General features: G+C 44.4%; 1 protein-coding gene across 3 annotated transcripts in view; it reads left to right on the plus strand.

Moving 5' to 3' along the window:
* The window catches only part of PARVA (parvin alpha), a 180,572-nt gene that overhangs the window by 86,085 nt on the left and 76,392 nt on the right, over positions 1–18,095 (plus strand). The window contains exons 1-2 of one of the 3 annotated variants that reach the window (XM_025266659.3): positions 7,949–7,952; positions 8,887–8,892. The exons of 1 other annotated variant lie outside the window; for it this stretch is intronic. Coding sequence is in view for 1 of the 2 variants with exons in the window: in XM_025266660.3 (XP_025122445.1) it covers positions 1,371–1,398 (28 nt within the window). In the remaining variant the exon portion in view is untranslated. Of the gene's footprint in view, positions 1–1,355; positions 1,399–7,948; positions 7,953–8,886; positions 8,893–18,095 lie in introns of those variants that run through there. One more of the 3 variants, XM_025266660.3, reaches the window with a different exon arrangement.

An 18,095-nucleotide genomic window follows, 5' to 3' on the forward strand; every position in this document is an offset into this window, starting at 1 on the left:
CAACAGCGGCAAACTTGGTCATCACCTGGTCAGCCTGCTAGAGAGGGGTAGAGGGGAGGGAGGGTCTGGATCAGTTACTTGATCCTGACCGCCTCGCCCCTTCATTTGGGTGCACAAAGCGTGTTGCCTTGGAAAATGCACCGTAGCATTTCCAGGTGTCCAATGCTCCTGGCCTTTGAGCATCCTCGGGCCCCTCCGCAGCACTGTCTCCACCACAATCCATACTTTGATCTTTGTGGTCAGATAGAATAGGAAGTAAAAGTCCTCTGCTTAATTGGCCATGGCATCTCCTTCCAGCCTAGGGATTTTTCCCAGGACTGACTCTCAGTGAAGCCATCTCTGTCTCTTTGTTAAGTCTCTCCCCACCCCTGGGGCAGAGTGATTTGGACACAGGGTCCTGGAGGACTGATCGCATGGTGGGCATCCCCACCAATGCCTCATGAGTTGGCATCTTGGGAACCTGTCCTGAGTCTCTGCAGTACTCTACTAAGGTGCAAATGAACTTGTCCCAGCATCTGAGGAGTCCACTGGGCCAGTGCCAGTACTGGATCACCTCCCAGCTTAATCTGGGAGTGAAACAGGTGCACAGGCCACCCCTCACCCCTAGCCAAGCCTTTGCCTTAAGCCATCTAGCCAACAAACCCAATGGGCCATGGTGGCAAATGTTCAAATACAAGAACATTTTCTTCTTGGCCTTAATGCATGTCTAAGATGATAGGTTCATGCCTGGAAATGTCTATGTAGATACCTTCCCATGTGTATTACCTAACTGTGGGTTTAGGTTATCTTTCCTGAAAGGATGAGCTCCCCATAACTGAGATAAGACTTAAAAGCACAGCACAGCCTTCATGCTGTGTCTGGGGCAGCTTTAGGTCTCCCAGCTATACCCATACTTTGCTGTGCTTAAAGAGATGCTTATGACCTTGAGTCTGTGGGCAGGCTAAGGAATTTCAGGTCCCCCCAGATGAGACTCACTTCTCAGTAGTCTAAGCATCAACCCCTTGAAAACACCCTACCCAGCTCTGACTGAGGTGTATACCCAGCCTAAACAGAAAAAAACAGGCACTCCAGATTTCTAGTTGCCAAGAGGCAAGCGCTAGAATCCTGTTTGCTTTGCAGCAGGTCTGTGAGTCCCATGTGGCATCATATTAAATTATATAGGCAGCCACTTGTTCTCAACTGATGCACTGAGCTGAGAGTTGTGGGTTGAGCAGGCAGCCTTCTCCTCGGGAAATGGCTGAAAAGATGCTGTAGCTCCACAGACCTCCGGACCTTGGAAACTGGGCCTGAAAGCAAAGGAGTGAGGGCCACCGCAGGGAGACCTCAGCTCTGGGCAGAAGATACCATGATTGTGGCTGAAATCCTAGACCATGGGCTGCGGGGCACTTTGCCCTAAAGGTGGGTCAGAGTCTGGGCAAAGTTGGATGTGCTATGGTAGGGGTGGTTCTCTGCTGGGGGTGCCCTGGCCACCTCCTGGTTGCATCTCTTGTGTTTGGGCTTCTGAGATGGCAGATGCCCCTCCTCTTGCCTCCGAAGGTTTATTGTGTCAATCTGACCTGCATTAGCCTAGCTCTGTTGTTAGAGAGAGCTCTGGAGGGATGGGGTGTGTAGGTGGGGGAGAGTGTGTGGGGTGTGTGTAAGGTGTTTAGAGGTTGGGGTGGGAAAAAGAAGATGAACATGGAAATAAAAGAATGAAGGACTTTTGAAAGAAAAGATCTACCTAATTTTACTGCTTGCTGTCCTCTGCTCCCTTGTAAAGGTAAATCTAAGCATGCATTCTGAAAGTGTAGCAAGAAGCTTTTGGCTTCTGTGAGGTATTAGCCTGCTAAATGCTTTTCCTGAGACCTAACAGCCAGCTCTGCTCAGTAGCTGGAGCAGGGAGGGTGTTGTAATTCTCATTAGTGACAGTAATATCAACTGGACAAATATCTTACTTCAAGAGCTCGTAATTACTGATGCCTAATGGACCTTTGAAATTCTCCCAAATAGTTTGGGATAAATAGATAAAGGCAAGGACTGAAATGAGTTTGACTGATGTGCATGCAAGTCCTTGGCAAGACTTTCCACTCGGTTTCCTCTCAGATTAAACATGGCTTGAACCTAAACATGTTTGGGTTTATGCCTGGGCTGAAATTCCTCCCCATGGACCTTGATAGGTTAAAGATTACATCAGTTTCGGCTCTTGGATCCAGGTTCTGAAAAGACCACAACTAAAAGGAGTAAAAAAGGTAGCTGTGAGCAACGTTTAGTCAACGTGGGAGCCTGAGGGATGGCTGTGTTGACAGTCTCCTTGGCTCCCCTGAAGATGTGCAGGGGGGACCTGACTCCTCCCGGGGGCCCACAGTGCTGTTATGACAGATTCACAGCTGGATGATGAATCGATGGACCCCAGAGTCACTCATTTGCCCCCTCTGGGAAAGCACTTGTGTTGAAAGTCCCAGCATCTCTCGGGGAAAAGAAGGAGACTTGAGGGATCCTGAAGTTACAGCTGACCCTGGGATGCTCCAGAGCAGAGCTGGGTATCAAAATTGGGGCAGGGGTTGGAGCAGATGCAGAGGGAAGGAGGGGGATGGAGAGAAAAGAACCCAGGCTGATGCTGAGTGAGAGGCATTTTGTTGTTTCATTTAAGACATTGTGGAGACCATTGAAAAGGATGATTTTCCCCTTTATTTACTAGATATTTATATATATGTTTTCTTTATATTAATTGCCACATAATATATTGTATTAAATTTCCCTAGGGACTTTGATACACTGTTATTATGGATTTTTAGAATGAAGTTGTTCTCCATTAAGAATATTAATCATGCTTACCCTATTAGTTCCATTTTTTGTTTCCAGATTGACCTTATTCTTACTTGCTTGACCTGATCTGCCTCCTTAGTTTATAAAACAAGCCTGTGGTTTCCTTCTGCTTTTCTTCACCCAGAATCTAGTTCTTCAGTACCATGAAACACACACACACACACACACACACAGAAACAAGAACTTCTTGCTGTAGAAAACTTCTGACAGATACTAAAGTAGAAAGAATAGCATGGGACACACCCTCAAGCCCATCTCTCTCTTCTGCAAGGATTAATCCACGGCCAACCTTGTTTCATATATACCTCCCATCTGACCCTCAGCCCCCACCAGAAGATTCTTTTGCAGTGAATCCCAAGTATACCATTTCAGTATTTTTATTTCCGTTATAGCTCTTAAAGATAAGGGGTTTTTTTGTTTTGTTTTTTTTGTTTTTGTTTTTTTCAAAAAAGAGAAACACAATTATTATATTACATGTAGATAAAAGTCTAGTAATTTCTTAACATGTTTAGCTATTCAGTCTCATAATTTTGATCATTTTTTATTTTTAGTTTGTTGAAATCAAGATCAAAATAAGACCCATGCCTGGCAATTAATTGATATTATACCAGATCTCATTTATTCCTTGAAATGTATTCATTGAAGAAACTCACTGAGCTCCCATGGTCTAGATTCCGCTAGCTGTGTCTTGACAGCATCAGTTAGCGTGTCCGTCTGTCCCCTGCGTCTCCTGAGAATTGAGAGGCAGACCTAGAACCGATGGTGCTGTGTCCCTTGGGGGCAGGAGGAAGGAGAGGTATGGTGTCTGGTTGTCACCGGTTTGTCAGGATCCATTAGTGCTCATTGCCTGGAAACCTTCATTCATTAGGGGTTTCCAGATCATCATGTTCTCATTCATCTGTTCTATCATCATTTATCAGCTGAAATGCCTTATAAGGATAAATGTTGCCTCATTAAGCATTTGATCAATGCAAGTATGGTTTGATTTAAAGAGAGAGGATAAACATCAGATATTTTCTCTTTATTCACCAGTTTTCAGAAAGAAGGGGTTTCCTAGCATCTTCCAGAGGTGACAGAGAGGTGTTGAGTTTTGTTTTTCTGCATCATTATTGACTCGTGGATTTAACTATGTTTGATGTATTTGGACCCCTTGCAGTTATCGATGTTGAGGCTTAAACTTTTCAGTCTTTGGCCAGTGAAAGCCTCTTGGATGTGATCTTAATCTGGTACAAGTTCATACCTAACTGATTTCTAGCAATAAGATGCTTCAGGCTCATCTTATATATTTTCTGCCTCAGAGCTAGAATTGGCCATTTGTCCAAGAAGCCCTGATTCCTTTTATAGGAAATGGCATTATTGTTTAGAGCCCACAATCCAGATGCTATGCATGTTGAACAGCATCTTTTTCCACCTCTGAAAATACAGCCAAACCACAGTCGACTCCACCACTCGTTAAAACCGTGACGGTCATCACCCCTCTGTCATCTCCATCTGGCCTTCACCTTGCCTCCAGACCACCTCCCAGTCTCTGTAACACCCACAAAATATTACTTCTTAACATTCCTGGGTACTTTCACCATGCCACTTGACCCAAAACTTCCTTCTGCATTATAAAGCATTTCATGGGCCTTTTTCTACTGTCTCTTTCACAATCCTATCTGTCCTTATCAACCCAAGATAAAGGGATAGATCATCACTTCTTAAAAGTCTCCTCCAACTTTATTCTTAAGCTCTGTTGTCTCGCCAAAGTCTTGCCTGTTTCATGAGATCATCTCTAAGCAGTCCCACTCTCTCCCAGGGCTTGTCCACATTCCTAGACACACTGGGGAGAAGTGGGCTAGCAGTTACCAAATGCTCACTAGGGCATGTCCTCCTACTGTGCTGAGCATTTCGTGTGTCCTCTGTCATCTAAGCTTATTTACAGTCTTGTGAGCTAAGAATTATGATTTCCATTTCAGAGGGGACAAAAGTTATTAAATAAGAGGCAGAGCTGGGATTCATCCTTTCTTCAGAGCCCAGGCCAGCTCAGATCGCCTAATCATGGTGCTAGATCCCAGGAGGACTTCTGCATGGATGGATCCACTAAGGAATCTTCCTGAGCTTTCTGCAAATCTGCAGAGCTCTGCTCTCCTTATCCTACATTGCTTTCAGGAGTAAATCCACACCTTGTGTGTTCTGGCTCTTGGTTTAACTCTCTGACACCTCACAGACTCATTGCACTCCAGCAGTCTTCCTGAAAATGGGTCTGTTCTCTTGTCTCCTCTTCACCTGATAAACTCCGACTTCTCCTTTAAGAAGCAACTGAAGCATCTCTTTTAAGGAGCCTCCCCCCAGACTTCCACCTCCAGATGAGTTAAGTGATGCTGCTTTGGCTCTCCCAGGGGACCATGCTCTGGGAATGGGTCTTATTCATATCTTTGACCCCAATTCCAATTATTTGTGGAACTGGATCAAATGGCAGGTTGTACAGAAAGAAGTTGCAGTGGAAGTGTTGGGCAGGCAATCAGAACACCAAACACAGTAAAAAGCATCTCTGATTTACTACAATTTCTTTTAATAGGTTCTCCGTATAGTACCTGGCCCAGGAAAGTTGCTCAGCAACACTGTTAAATCCATACTTACACAAATGGATGAGTGTTTGGTACCAGTCATCCTATGCTTGCTCACATGAATCAAATGTTAACCTTCCTTGAAATGGCTTTTACAGTTTCTTGTGGCCTCTGTCACTCTCTGCTTCCGTTGTACATGTGTATTTTTGTCCATAAGTTAAATTATGTTCTGGGCCTGGAAGATGCAACTGGCAAGAGGCTCCCAACGCATTGCCTTGCACGTAGTCAAGACTCAGTAATTATCCGTGGAATTTAATCAAATGGCAGGTTGTACAGAAGGAAGTTACAGTGGAAGTGCCGGGCAGGCAATCAGAACACCAGACAGACAGTTAAAACATCTCTGATTTACTACAATTTCTTTTAATAGGTTCTCTGTACAGATTTGCTGTCAACGTGGATTATTGGTTTAGTAAAAAAAAAAAAAAAAGGAATACAGGGAGCTGCAATAACGCTTATGAGGCACAGAGACTGGCAGCATTTTGTCACTGCTTCCAGGGTGATGGGCACAGATGTCTGCTCTGGGACAACATTTTGTCATAATGCTGAAGACGCCTAGATAATAAGTAAAAAATGCTTCCGCCTAAAGAGCCAAGACCTGTTGGCCTTCTCTGCTCCTTCCTTTGCTGTCTCCAATTCTTTTTCTTTTTAAAGCCCAGACCCACCCAAGATTACCATCTGTCTCTGACCTAGAAGGTGGAGCTGTTTGTTTATACTATGTTTATTTCTGCCGGAAGGGGGCACTGTTCAAGGATCAGCCTGGCCACACTACCCATTCATTCCGAAAATACGTATTAACATCTCATGGCCATGCAGCAGTGGGCAGGCCTCTTGGCACACTCGAAATAGTGGAGGAGATGGGTTCTTCATATAGGTGCACAGATAGATAATTGCAAACAATGCTAAGTGAGATGGATAGAAGAACAAAGATGCAGCCATGGAAAGGTCTGGCACTGCCTTCTCCATGAAGCCCTCCCTGGTCCCTCCTGGTGGTACAGGCCTAGCCTGGTCTCCCTCATTGCCCAGAGCCATGCCTGTGTTGGTCCTCAGACCACTGAGACTCCAGGTATATATGAATGTGAGCTCCTAGGGCAAGGGTTCATTCTTTTCTAGAATATGTGTGGCATATAGCAGGTGCTTAATCAGCATTTAAGACTGGGAGGAGGCCAATGAGCACATTTTACCAGGCCTCATTCCATTAGATGAAGAAGTCAGAAACTTCCCGCAGCACTGTGATTATAGTCGTGTGATGATGAGTTAGTTCCAAAACTTTTGCTCCGTCCCAAGGAGGAGGAGTCTCTCTTCCAGAAGGGATGGAGGGAGTGAATAATGAGCAGAAGTCTTCAGCATAAGGCCTGGCCTATTCAGGAGCTCAGCACAAGGCATGTCCCTTCCCCTGCCCCCTAGAAGTTTCCTTAGCATGGTCTTGTGCTCTGATGCAAGAACCTGCCCAGCAGCAGTACCAGCCTCCTCTCAGGGCAGACCTGAGCCAGGTCAGGTCCATCTCCTGCTCAGCTCTGAGTCTCCAGCCTGGACATGTCACAGTTGGGATTAAGGGGTTGTCTGTTTTGAGTGGCATGGGCTTAGTGTCAGAATAAGATGAACAGGGTTCTGCAGCCCATCCATTCTGGTTTGCTTCTTCCTTGGAGAACAAGAGTATGTTCCCCTCCCAGATATGTTGCCAAAAACATACCCTTTTAGCTCCCATCGGGTCTCCTAGAATTTGTCTCCTAGGGGAAGGGGTGGCAGACCCTGGCCCCCAGATCCCTGGGTGAGCACAGTAGATGCTTTTGCACTGAACACAGAGTCCCAGGTCACCTCCTTTTTCAGCCCGGCTTGGTAGATGGTTTGGTGTACACAGAAGGCTGCCCACTTAATCAGGCACCTCCACTTTTCTGTCCCAGGGCTCTGGCTTCTGAAGCCCCCTCAATTGGCACCCAGTGTGGCCTGGAAGTACAGAGAGGTAGCACCCGGGGGCCACCTCAGTAGTAGGGAAGTCTCCTGGAGACACTGTGTATGGTTCCTTAGCCCCATAGAAGCTGCGGTTCAGGTGCCCACAGGTAACCGGCTCAGTAACATGGGCCTCCTTCTCTGGCTCTTCCTATGTCTCTGCATCTCTTTCCTCACCCCTCACCCCTTTTCCTGGGATTTCTTTCCCCTTTCATATGACTTCAAACTCATACACTGGGGAAAGGAGACAGCTAACTGGTAGAATCATCTTCCAGAGAACTTTTCAGGAAGTCTCCTACACTTTCTGAACTTTGGCTTCCTCATCCACTAAAGAGAGCGAAGAGCCTGTAGCCTGAACCTCACATCAGGCTGTCATCTGGTTCCCCAGAGGCCCCACATTTTGCACTTGCTGGTCCTCCTGCCTGAGCACCCCCTCCCCTCCCCACCTCACCCCCTTCCATAGCTGGCAAATGACGCAACTCTCCAGATCCAGCCGCCTTCCCCGAGGACTGGGAACCACCTAAATGTCCAACAGTTACAGAAGGGTTAAGCAGTGTGTGTGCATACCTTCAACAGAGGTTGAGAAAGCCAGTTAAAGGGATATTTTTGATGGCATAAGGAAGTACAGTGAGATTATCTGATACTATAAAAACTGGCCATGGAACTACCCAGTATGTACCCAGTATGGAGTATGTGTAAGTGTGTATATAAAACATAGAAAAGCAGAAGAAAACATAACATGTTACCTCTAAGCAGTAGGGTTGTTTTCCTCTTAGTTTTTTAATATTTTTCAGGTTCTCTTAAATTAGCATTCTTTCTTTTCTAGCCAGAAATAAGTCAACTTGTTATTTAAAACAAACAAAAATACAGCTTAAGTGTCGCCTCTGTCCTCAGAGAGGCTAAGCGTACAAAGAGTGACCAGACCACCTGTAGGGCTCAGTGTACAAAAAGTGTTACACAAAATGGGAACAACATACAGTGTAGTGTTGAGGGTGTAAACCCTGGAGCCAGCTGTGGTTGTTCAGTTGCTAAGTCATGTCCGACTCTTTGCGGCCCTTTGGACTGTAGCACGCCAGCTTCTCGGTCCTCCACCATCTCCCAGAGTTTGCTCAAGTGACTGTAGCTGTGAAATTAGAAGACATTTACTTCTTGGCAGGAAAGTATAAGAAACCTAGACAGCATATTAAAAAGCAGAGACATCAGTTTACTGACAAAGGTCCACATAGTCAAAGCTATGGTTTTTCCAGTAGTGTACAGATGTGAGTGTAGTTGGACCATAAAGACGACTGAGCACCGAGCACTGATGATTCGATGCTTTTGAATCACTGTGGTGCTGCAGAAGACTCTTGAGAGTCCCTTGGACAGTAAGGAGATCAAACTAGTCAATCTTAAAGGAAATCAACCCTTAACATTCATTGGAAGGACTGATATTGAAGCTGAAGCTCCAATATTTTGCTCACCTGATGCAAAGGGCCAACTCATTGGAAAAGACCCTGACGCTAGGAAAGATTGAAGGCAAAAGGAGAGGAGGGTGGCAGAGAATGAGAGGGCTAGATAGCATCAGTGACTCAATGGATGTGAACTTGAGCAAATTCCGGGAGCCAGATGACCTGGGATCAATCTGGGTTCCACTTTTTTGCTCAAGTTACATAACCTCTCTGGGCCCCATTTTCCTCATTTGTAAAATGGGGATAATCAGTTCCTACTCATCAGATTGTCAGGAAGATTAAATGAGTAAATATATATATTAAAGAAAGGGGCCGCATCTGTGTCCCTGGTACAAAAGAAATGCAGTGCAAGTATGTGTTCTTTTCACCATTATCCATTCAAGGGAGAGTTTCCACCAACAGTGCTCCTTCAGGATAAACCACCAGCTGACCTCCAGACAAATCCAGATTTAGCCCTCTGGTGAACTGATCCAAACAAAACACAACGATGCTGTGGCCACTCCCTGGCCACCCCCCTACCCAGAGCCCTTGCTTCAGTGGAGTCCACCACTCGGAAATTCCAATGAACTGGTACTTGATGTGGCACTTTAAGCAGCACTGAGCCACTGCAAAAATAAATGACTGGCTTACTTTGAATTAATAAATAAGAATGCTATAGACACGAAGGCCAAAGAGCCACAGAGAATGAAAGAAAGAAATTTGACTCCGGCGATGCAGAGATACAAAGCCAGTGAGTTGCAGAGGCCACCCTGGTTGCCTAGAGCCCCGCTGGTCTTCCCATGGTCTCTGCATCTCCCATGTACTCCTCTGTTGTTCCCTCCACTTTGGAAGAATGCTCTGCTCTCAGGACTTGGTTCAGAACTGCGTAGAGGACCATAGCGTTACTGCAGTGCAGTTTGTGGGCACATCTTTCCCCTCCCTGCTCAACTACAGCATTCTCTGAGCACTTACTCAGTGTGTAGCAGCACATGCCTGGTGTACTGGTCTCTCGCCGTCACGGGCATCTACCAACCCCAGAAGGAGAGTACTTGTTTGTCATTGTATTCACAGCTTCTGGCCCAGCCCCTGGTACCAGAGATGCCCATGTATGCTTATAAATGAAAGAGATGAGCAGGGCCAGTTCTACCCTGGCTGTCCTGAGTTGTGCCCACACTTCACATCTAATTAGCTAACATACCAGGTCAGTTTCTGTGGTCTCCCCAAGGCTGTTATTAATACAAATGCTAGGGTATATGGATGCACAGAGATGCACACGCATGCATGACAGCTTGGTGTCACCCGTTATAAACTCCCGGAGCGACACACCTGCACCACTTTCTACTTAAGTAGGAACAGACCTTTAAAACCAAGAAAACGGTTCTGGTGCTAGATCTAAAATGACAGCGGGCATGGTGTGGCAAAAGACGAAGAACGCTGATGTGTTTGATTTTGATCATAGACCCTCTGTGCCTGAGCAGTGTTTGAAATTCCCACAGCTTACTTGAGACCTCACCGGTGTTTCAGTTCACATGGTTTTGACAGCCCAAAGCTAGTCAACGGTGCATCCGTCTCCCTCTGAGCGTACTTGCAATTTGAGGGCTGCTGAATCACGTGTTTGGCTGAACAATGAATTAATGTCCAGGGGCCATCTGCCTGGCAGCCTTCCAACTCTGCAGAGACTATAAAACTGACCAAAACAAAGACATGGGTGGAAACTTTAAGACTTGACACTATAGATTCCCCTGTCGGCTCCCATCATAATACCAACCTTTAAGTTCCTTTTTTGGCTGTGCTTCAAGGCCCATATGTCAGACCCTGGTGACTAAACAGCTGTGTCAGGTAGAGCAGAGTGTGGGGGGACCCTGACAGTCTGCTGAGGCCACTCTGAGCTGTTGCCATGTTTGCCTGATGCTTTATATTATGGCCGCTGAAATAAGTTTGTTTTTTTTTTTTTTTTTTTTTAAGTAATAAAACTCTGGTTTAAGGGCTAGGATGGAGGGGGTGGTGGTTTTGCATTTCCTTTTGATAATTTCACACAGAAGAAGAATGAACCCACATGTTGTAGGCAGGGGTGAGATTTGGGAACAGAACCTGTCCCCCAAGAAAATGTTGGAGCCAGAGGAATGCCCCCCAAAGATATCCATATCCCAGATATGGATTTTAATGAATCTAGGGATATATTAGCTTACTTGGCAAAGGGAAGTTAAGGCTGCAGGTACAATTATGGCTGCTCATCAGCCGACTCTAAAATAAGGAGATTGTCCTAGGTTTTCCAGGCAGCCCAGTGTAATCATAGAGTACTTAAAAATAGAAGAGATAGGTAAAAAAAGAGGTCAGAGTACGGCAATGTGAGAAGGATTTGACCTCCATCCCCCATTGCCGACTTTGAAGATGGAGAAAGGGGACCACAAGCCAAAGAATGCAGGTGGCCTCCAGAAGCCAGAAAAGGCAGGAAAATGAATCCTCCCCTAGAGCCTCCAGAAAGGAGCAAACCCTGCCAATGCCTCAGTTTTATCCCAGTGAGACCCATGTTGGACTTCTAACCTACAGAACCATAAAGATAATAAATCTATGTTGTTTCAAGCCACCAAGTGTGTGGTAATTGTTACCACAGCAATGGAAAGCTAATACAACAGCCGTGTCATAAAAGCCCCATCAGGAACAATGGATAGATTCAGTTTCCAAAGCAGTTCCAGAGAAAGCAGTAAAGACACCTTCAGTGATGGTTGTACTGGTGGGACAGATCTCTTCTTGGGAAAGTAGAAATGACCTTGCCAGGCATCCTTAAGTTATGAGGAAGCTCCGTCTTCTCATCTCAGCCCTGGAAACAAACCTAAAAACCATGCAGTTTCTATGTGGAAACAAGTTCTCACTTGGGAATAAGTACAGCTTGCACTATAGGACTTTGAGATGGTCTTTGTGCTTTGCTTCCTGTACAAATGCTTCTATAGGGGTCAGCTAATTTTGGATAAATTACCACTGTCTCCTTGGTGATGGAAAGAAACATATGCATCTCTTAAAATTATGGATTTCCCCCCAGTGAGCACTGTATTTCATTGGAAAAATAGAAAATTTGGGTTGATTTTTTTAATAGACTATTTTTATAATACTTTTAAATTTATAGGGAAAATGAAAAGATAATACAGAGAGTTCATTTATGCCTATGTTCAGTTCCCCTCTTATTAACATTTTATATTAATATGCTGCATTTGTTATAATTCATGAACCCATATTAATATTATTAAGTTATTCAGATTTTTTTCAGCTTTTACCTAATGTCCTTTTTCTGTCCCAAGTTCCCTTGCAGGATACCGTGTCACCCTCAGCTGTCACATCTTCTAAGGTTTCTCTTGGCTGTTATATTTTCTCAGACCTTCCTTGTTTTTAATGACCTTCTCACAAAACTCAAAATATAGAACAGTCTTATGGACTCTGTGGGAGAGGGAGAGGGTGGGAAGATTTGGGAGAATGGCATTGAAACATGTATACTATCATGTATGAAACGAGTCGCCAGTCCAGGTTTGATACATGATACTGGATGCTTGGGGCTGGTGCACTGGGACGACCCAGAGGGATGGTATGGGGAGGGAGGAGGGAGGAGGGTTCAGGATGGGGAACACATGTATACCTGTGGCGGATTCATTTTGATATTTGACAAAACCAATACAATATTGTAAAGTTTAAAAATACAATAAAATTTTTTAAAAAAGATTAAAAGTGATTAGCATAATTAAAGAATAAAAAAATTAAAAAAAGAAAAAAGAAAAATTATCACAGACTTAAGTATAAAATATAATGTATAAAATTTATAGAAGAAAATTTAACAAATCTGTTTGATTTAGGAGTTTGGCGATGAGTTTTTAGATGCAACACCAGAAGGACAAACCGTGAAAGAAAAATTGATAACTTGGACTTCATTAAAATCTGCATAAGAACTTGTTAAAATGAAGGGTATATGGTCTGTGTCTAGATTAATTTTTGCAGTTGGCTATCCAATGAATTCAATGTAGAAAGGATAGTCATACCAACCAATGCTAGAACCATTGGATGAAAGTGAAAGTGAAGTTGCTCAGTCATGTCTGACTCTTTGCGACCCCATGGACTGTAGCCTACAACGCTCCTCTGTCCATGGGATTTTCCAGGCAAGAGTACTCGAATGGAGTACTTTCATCCAATGGTTCTAGCATTGGTTGGTATAACTGTCCTTTCTACATTGAATTGCCTGTCCTCATTTGTCAAGGAGCAGCTGACTGTATTTGTGTGGGTTTGTTCCTCGGTTCTCTATTCTGTTGCATCGACCTATGTGCCTGCTCTTTTGCCACTGTCATTTACCTTGACGTCTGGTAGTGTCAATCGTCCAGCTTTGTCCTTCTTTAATAGTTTGTTGTCTACTTTGAGTCTGCCTTCCTATGTGAACCTTAGGATTGGTTTGTCAATATACATAAAATAGCTTGCTGTGACTCTTGACTAGGATTACATTGAATATATAGGTGTACAAAAAAGATGTTCATGACCCAGATAATCACAATGATATGATCACTCACCTAGAGCCAGACATCCTGGAATGTGAAGTCAAGTGGGCCTTAGAAAGCATCACTACGAACAAAGCTAGTGGAGGTGATGGAATTCCAGTTGAGCTATTTCAAATCCTGAAAGATGATGCTGTGAAAGTGCTGCACTCAATATGCCAGCACATTTGGAAAACTCAGCAGTGGCCACAGCACTGGAAAAGGTCCGTTTTCATTCCAATCCCAAAGAAAGGCAATGCCAAAGAATGCTCAAACTATCGCACAATTGTACTCATCTCACACGCTAGTAAAGTAATGCTCAAAATTCTCCAAGCCAGGCTTCAGCAATATGTGAACCATGAACTTCCAGATGTTCAAGCTGGTTTTAGAAAAGGCAGAGGAACCAGAGATCAAATTGCCAACATCCGCTGGATCATGGAAAAAGCAAGAGAGTTCCAGAAAAACATCTATTTCTGCTTTATTGACTATGCCAAAGCCTTTGACTGTGTGGATCACAACAAACTGTGGAAAATTCTGAAAGAGATGGGAATACCAGACCACCTGACCTGCCTCTTGAGAAACCTATATGCAGGTCAGGAAGCAACAGTTAGAACTGGATATGGAACAACAAACTAGTTCAAAATAGGAAAAGGAGTACGTCAAGGCTGTATATTGTCACCCTGCTTATTTAACTTATATGCAGAGTACATCATGAGAAATGCTGGGCTGGAAGAAGCACAAGCTGGAATCAAGATTGCCGGGAGAAATATCAATAACCTCAGATATGCAGATGACACCACCCTTATGGCAGAAAGTGAAGAGGAACTAAAAAGCTTCTTGATGAAAGTAAAAGAGGAGAGTGAAAGAGTTGGCTTAAAATTCAACATTCAGAAAACGAAGATCATGGCATCTGGTCCCATCACTTCATGGGAAATAGATGGGGAAATTGTGGAAACAGTGTCAGACTTTATTTTATTACTCCAGAATCACTGTAGATGGTGATTGCAGCCATGAAATTAAAGGACACTTACTCCTTGGAAGGAAAGTTATGACCAACCTAGATAGCATATTCAAAAGCAGAGACATTACTTTGCCAACAAAGGTCTGTCTAGTCAAGACTATGGTTTTTCCAGTGGTCATGTATGGATGTGAGAGTTGGACTGTGAAGAAAGCTGAGCACCGAAGAATTGATGCTTTTGATCTGTGGTGTTGGAGAAGACTCTTGAGAGTCCCTTGGACTGCAAGGAGATCCAACCAGTCCATCCTAAAGGAGATCAGTCCTGAGTGTTCATTGGAAGGACTGATGCTGAAGCTGAAACTCCAGTACTTTGGCCACCTCATGCAAAGAATTGACTCATTGGAAAAGACTCTGGTGCTAGGAGGGATTGGGGGCAGGAGGAGAAGGGGACGACAGAGGATGAGATGGCTGGATGGCATTACTGACTTGATGGACATGAGTTTGGGTGAACTCCGGGAGTTGATGATGGACAGGGAGGCCTGGCGTGCTGCAATTCATGGGGTCACAAAGAGTCGGACACGACTGAGCAACTGAACTGAACTGATAGGTGAACTTGGAAAGAACTGACACTTTAATACTATGTCTTATAATCCATGAACACTGTCTCTCGATTTATCTAGATCTTTGATTACTTTCATCAGAGTTTTGTAATTTTCTGTATGCCATCCCTGTGTACATGCCACTAGATTTATATCTTAGTATTGCATATTTGGGTGCTACTATAAATGTTATTGGGCTTCCCTGGTGACTCAGATGGTAAAGAATCCGCCTGTAATGTGAGAGACCTGGGTTCAGTCCCTGGGTTGGGCAGATCCCCGGGAGGAGGCATGGTAACCCACTCCAGTATTTTTGCCTGGAGAATCCCCATGGACAGAGGAGCCTGGTGGACTGCAGTCCATGGGGTTGCAAAGAGTCAGACACAACTGAATGACTAAGCACAGCACATAAATGATATTGTGTTTTTAATTTCTAACTTTAATCATTTATTGTTGGTGCATAGGAAAACAATTGGTTTTTGTCTATTAACCTTCTATCCTGACCCCTTGCCATAACTGCTTATTAGTTCTAAGAGATGGACTTCCCTGGTGTCTCACAGGGTGAATCTGCCTGCAGTGCAGGAGCTGCTGCTGCCAAGTCGCTTCAGTCGTGTCCGACTCTGTGCAACCCCATAGACGGCAGCCCACCGGGCTCCCCCGTCCCTGGGATTCTCCAGGCAAGAACACTGGAGTGGGTTGTCATTTCCTCCTCCAATGCATAAAAGTGAAAAGTGAAAGCAAAGTCGCTCAGTCGTGGCTGACTCTTTGCGACCCCATGGGCTGCGGCCTACCAGGCTTGTCCGTCCGTGGGATTTTCCAGGCAAGAGTACTGGAGTAGGGTGCCATTGCCTTCTCCTAGACCAGGGTTCGGTCCCTGGGATAGGAAGATCCCCTGGAGAAAGCAATGGCTAGCTACTCCAGTATTCTTGCCTGGAGAATTCCGTGGACAGGGGAGCCTGGCTTCCTATGAACAGTCCATTGGTCACAAAAATTCAGACATGACTGAGCAACTAACACATAAGACTATGGGGTTTTTTGTTGTTGTTGTTTTGTTTCATCATTGGTCAATTCTTTGGGAGTTTCTACACAATCAATCATATTATCTACGAACAGAAGTGAAAGTGAAAGTTGTATCCGACTCTTTGCAACCCCATGGACTATTACAGTCTTTTGAATTCTCCAGGCCAGAGTACTAGCATGGGTAGCCTTTCACTTCTCCAGGGGATCCTCCCAATGCAGGGATTGAACCAAGATCTCCCACATTGCAGGCGGATTCTTTACTCTCTGAGCCACAAGGGAAAATTGTATTTCTTCCTTTCCAACTTGTGTGCCTTTTATTTCCTTTTTCTGCATTATTGTAATAGCTAGAGTTTTTAGTATGATTTTGAATAGAGGAGATATCTTTGTCTTGATTCCAGTCTTAGGATATAAGCATCCATTTTCTCACCAGTAAGTGTTTTTTGGTAGATGTTCTTTCAGGTTGATTTTCCACATAGAGAAAAGTTGTTGGGATTTGCCAACCAGACAGTGTAGATGTCTCTAGCTGCAGGAATTTCTGGGGGACCATTGAGCCATTTAGAAATTAAAGGAACTTGAGTGAGCTTTCATGACGGCCAGAAAGTAATCACTGGGGTCCCGAGAACGAGCTAGAGCAGCCTGAGTACCTCACTGGGGTTCACTTGCACTGGAGGAGAAGGAACAACCTGCATGTCCTCTTGCTGTCCCTCAGTATGGTGTTTGGGTTTTTCCTCTACAGACATGGGGAGCATGGTCCAGTGCACTCTGGGGAACAGATGGGTTCACAGCCCTCGATGCTCTGGACCCTACCTGCTTATTCACCCCTGTTCTTCCACCCTGTTTCTCCTGTGTGAGCCCTACATTCCCAGTGCTCAGGCATAATCACTGCTGTCTCAGTAGCTGCCCGGTTTGTCTACATTTTGCTGTTTATACATAAGGCGTGCTTTTTGTGAGGCACCTGTGTTAGATGAAAATGTAAATTTTTCAAAGTCCGGCTCTCGTGTCCCCCTTTCTGAGAATCCTTCCCAGTCTTCCCCATCTACAGTTAACCTTGTTGCCCCCACCACTGAGCTCCCACAGCCCTCTGGTTACATGTATCTCATCCGAGTGCAGCATACTGCCCATTGTGTTTTTCTGTGCCTGCCTCTCCCACCAGAACAGACTGAGGCAGACTCATGTCAAATCCCCAAAGCCTATGCCCAGTGCTGGCACAGGGTTTGCTTCAAAGGAGGTGCCCAGTAATGTGTATTGGTCACATGAATGAAATTACTAGCTTTGCACAAATGGACCCTTTTGTACTCTTAGAAACCTCTGTGCATTCTTCTCACCATACTTGTTTTCCATCTGGTGTTCTTCGGGCCCTTGTATATATATTTTGGAGTATAAGAGATATCTGCAGCTATTCTGTTTCTCATGAAAAAAAAAAAAAAAGGAAGGGAAAATTACTGTTGTTTGTATACCTACTGTCTTCATCCATCAACTTTATAATCTTGGTGTCCCATGCACCAATTAGGGAGTTAAGGCTCCAAGCCCCAGAAGACACCAACTCAGCTGACTTAAACAAAAAAGGAACTTCCTTTATCACTTATAACAAGACACAAAAAGCTAGGGTGGCTCTAGGGATGGTGGCTTAGCAGTATCAACAAGAACTCCTTTCTTTCTTCCCTGCCAACCTTAACGTATTAGCTTCTTTGGGCAGACCTAACTTCATGACTACATATCAAGGCATAACATCCTGATGCAGTAATGGTTAGAAGGAGAAAGATAACTTCTCTTTCCTTGAGCCTCTTTTTAAAATGAAGGACAACTTTTATAGAAGGTTCTAGAAATTTCCAGTTACAGCTCTTTGATCAGAATTGTGTTACATGACAATGCTTGAGCCAGTCACCACTAAAGGAATTGAGATTATCATGATAAGCTTAACTCAATCGAAATCTCACCTAGAAGCATGGCGGTGGTGGGGGTGAGGGGGTTGTGCAGTGTATACTGGGACAAAATGAGAGAGTATTATTTCAGCAGAGAGAGAGAAAAAATAAAATCAATATTGGGGAAGAAACTAATAGTGTCAGCTGCACCTTTGTTTTAAACAAAATTGTTTTCTATCACATTTCGTGTTGAAGTGTTTAAGTCACCAACATAAGGTCCCATGGCTGATAAAAAAGAGAAGTAGGATTCAAATCCAGGTCTTTCAGACTTCAAAGCCCATCCATGTACTTGTTCTGCGGCAC

The sequence above is a fragment of the Bubalus bubalis genome, chromosome 16 (assembly GCF_019923935.1).
Source record: "Bubalus bubalis isolate 160015118507 breed Murrah chromosome 16, NDDB_SH_1, whole genome shotgun sequence".
In the NCBI taxonomy this organism is placed as follows: Eukaryota; Metazoa; Chordata; class Mammalia; order Artiodactyla; family Bovidae; genus Bubalus; species Bubalus bubalis.